Here is a 1,208-nt window from a genome sequence, read left to right on the forward strand (position 1 = left end):
AAATATGCACTTTGGAAAGTCTTCAGGAAGAAAGAGGAAAAAAGGAAAAAAAAAAAATACAAAAAAGCAAAGACGACTGAAGCTTTCCCATTTGGACCCGATTTTTCATAGACCAAAACAACAGCGGCAGGAGGAAAAAAAAAGAAAATAAAAGGAGAACAAAAAGAAGGAGAACTAAAGAACTAAAGAAAGGAGAACTAAAAAAAAAGGAGAATTAAAAAGAGAGAAAAACAAACCCAAGACTCACCCTGCTCCTGGCTTTGATGCGCTTGTAGACGAAGTCGGGGAAGGGTTTGCGGGGGATGTAGCGCCCCGAACCCTCGCTCACGTGCAGGTTGCCATCCTCCAGCACGATCTTGCCCTGGCTGATGACCACCAGAGGAGAGCCACGGCACTCCATGCCCTCGAAGATGTTGTACTCCAGGGACTGAAACGAGCGACAGAGGGTTTGCTGTAATTAACGCCGCGCTAATCGGCGAAATTTCAAAATTTGAAATTTCAGCGGCGGACGGAGAAAAGCTCAGCGGTGTTTGCCTGGGTGATGTGAGTTAATAAAGGCTGCTCTTAATTAGCAAAGTTTGGGGTTTTTTTTAATGTAAAATTTCTGTTGAGATTGATAAAGAATCTGAGGATAGTCTGGGATGTGAGTTATTAAAGGATGCTCTTAATTAGTAAAGTTTGGGGGTTTTTTTGACTTAAAATTTCTGTTGAGATTGATAAAGAATCCCAGAATAGTTTGGGATGTGAGTTATCAAGGGCTGCTCTTATTTAGCAAAATTTGGGGGTTTTTTAATGTAAAATTTCTGTTGAGATTGGTAAAGAATCCCAGAATGGTTTGGGATGTGAGCGACCTTCTCCTGTTGAGATGAGATTGATAAAGGATCTTGGAATGGTTTGGGGTATGAGTTATTAAAGGATGCTCTTCATTAGCAAAGTTTGGGGTTTTTTTTAAATGTAAATTTTTAAAATTTACATTTTTTAAATGTAAAATTTCTGTTGAGATGAGATTGATAAAGAATCATGGAACAATTTGGGATGTGAGTGACCCTCTCCTGTCGAGATGAGATCGATAAAGAATCCCAGAATAGTTTGGGATGTGAGGGACCTTCCCCCATCCCAGGGTACTCCAAACTCCGTCCAGCCTGGTTCTTTTACCACCAGAGACCATTTCTGACTCAAAAGTCTTTTTTTTTTTTACCACCAGTGAC

The 1,208-nt window shown here is 40.3% G+C and overlaps 1 protein-coding gene across 1 annotated transcript in view; it reads right to left on the bottom strand.

The window, feature by feature from the left end:
* The window catches only part of LOC130586989 (dihydropyrimidinase-related protein 2), a gene marked incomplete at its 5' end in the record, with an annotated part of 15,175 nt that overhangs the window by 3,609 nt on the left and 10,358 nt on the right, over positions 1–1,208 (bottom strand). The window contains one exon of the mRNA XM_057387935.1: positions 248–427. Within this exon, the coding sequence (XP_057243918.1) occupies positions 248–427 (180 nt within the window). The remainder of the gene's footprint in view (positions 1–247; positions 428–1,208) is intronic.

Source organism: Malurus melanocephalus, unplaced genomic scaffold (genome assembly GCF_030028575.1).
Source record: "Malurus melanocephalus ecotype Western Australia unplaced genomic scaffold, MMel_1.1 scaffold_1443, whole genome shotgun sequence".
NCBI lineage: Eukaryota > Metazoa > Chordata > Aves > Passeriformes > Maluridae > Malurus > Malurus melanocephalus.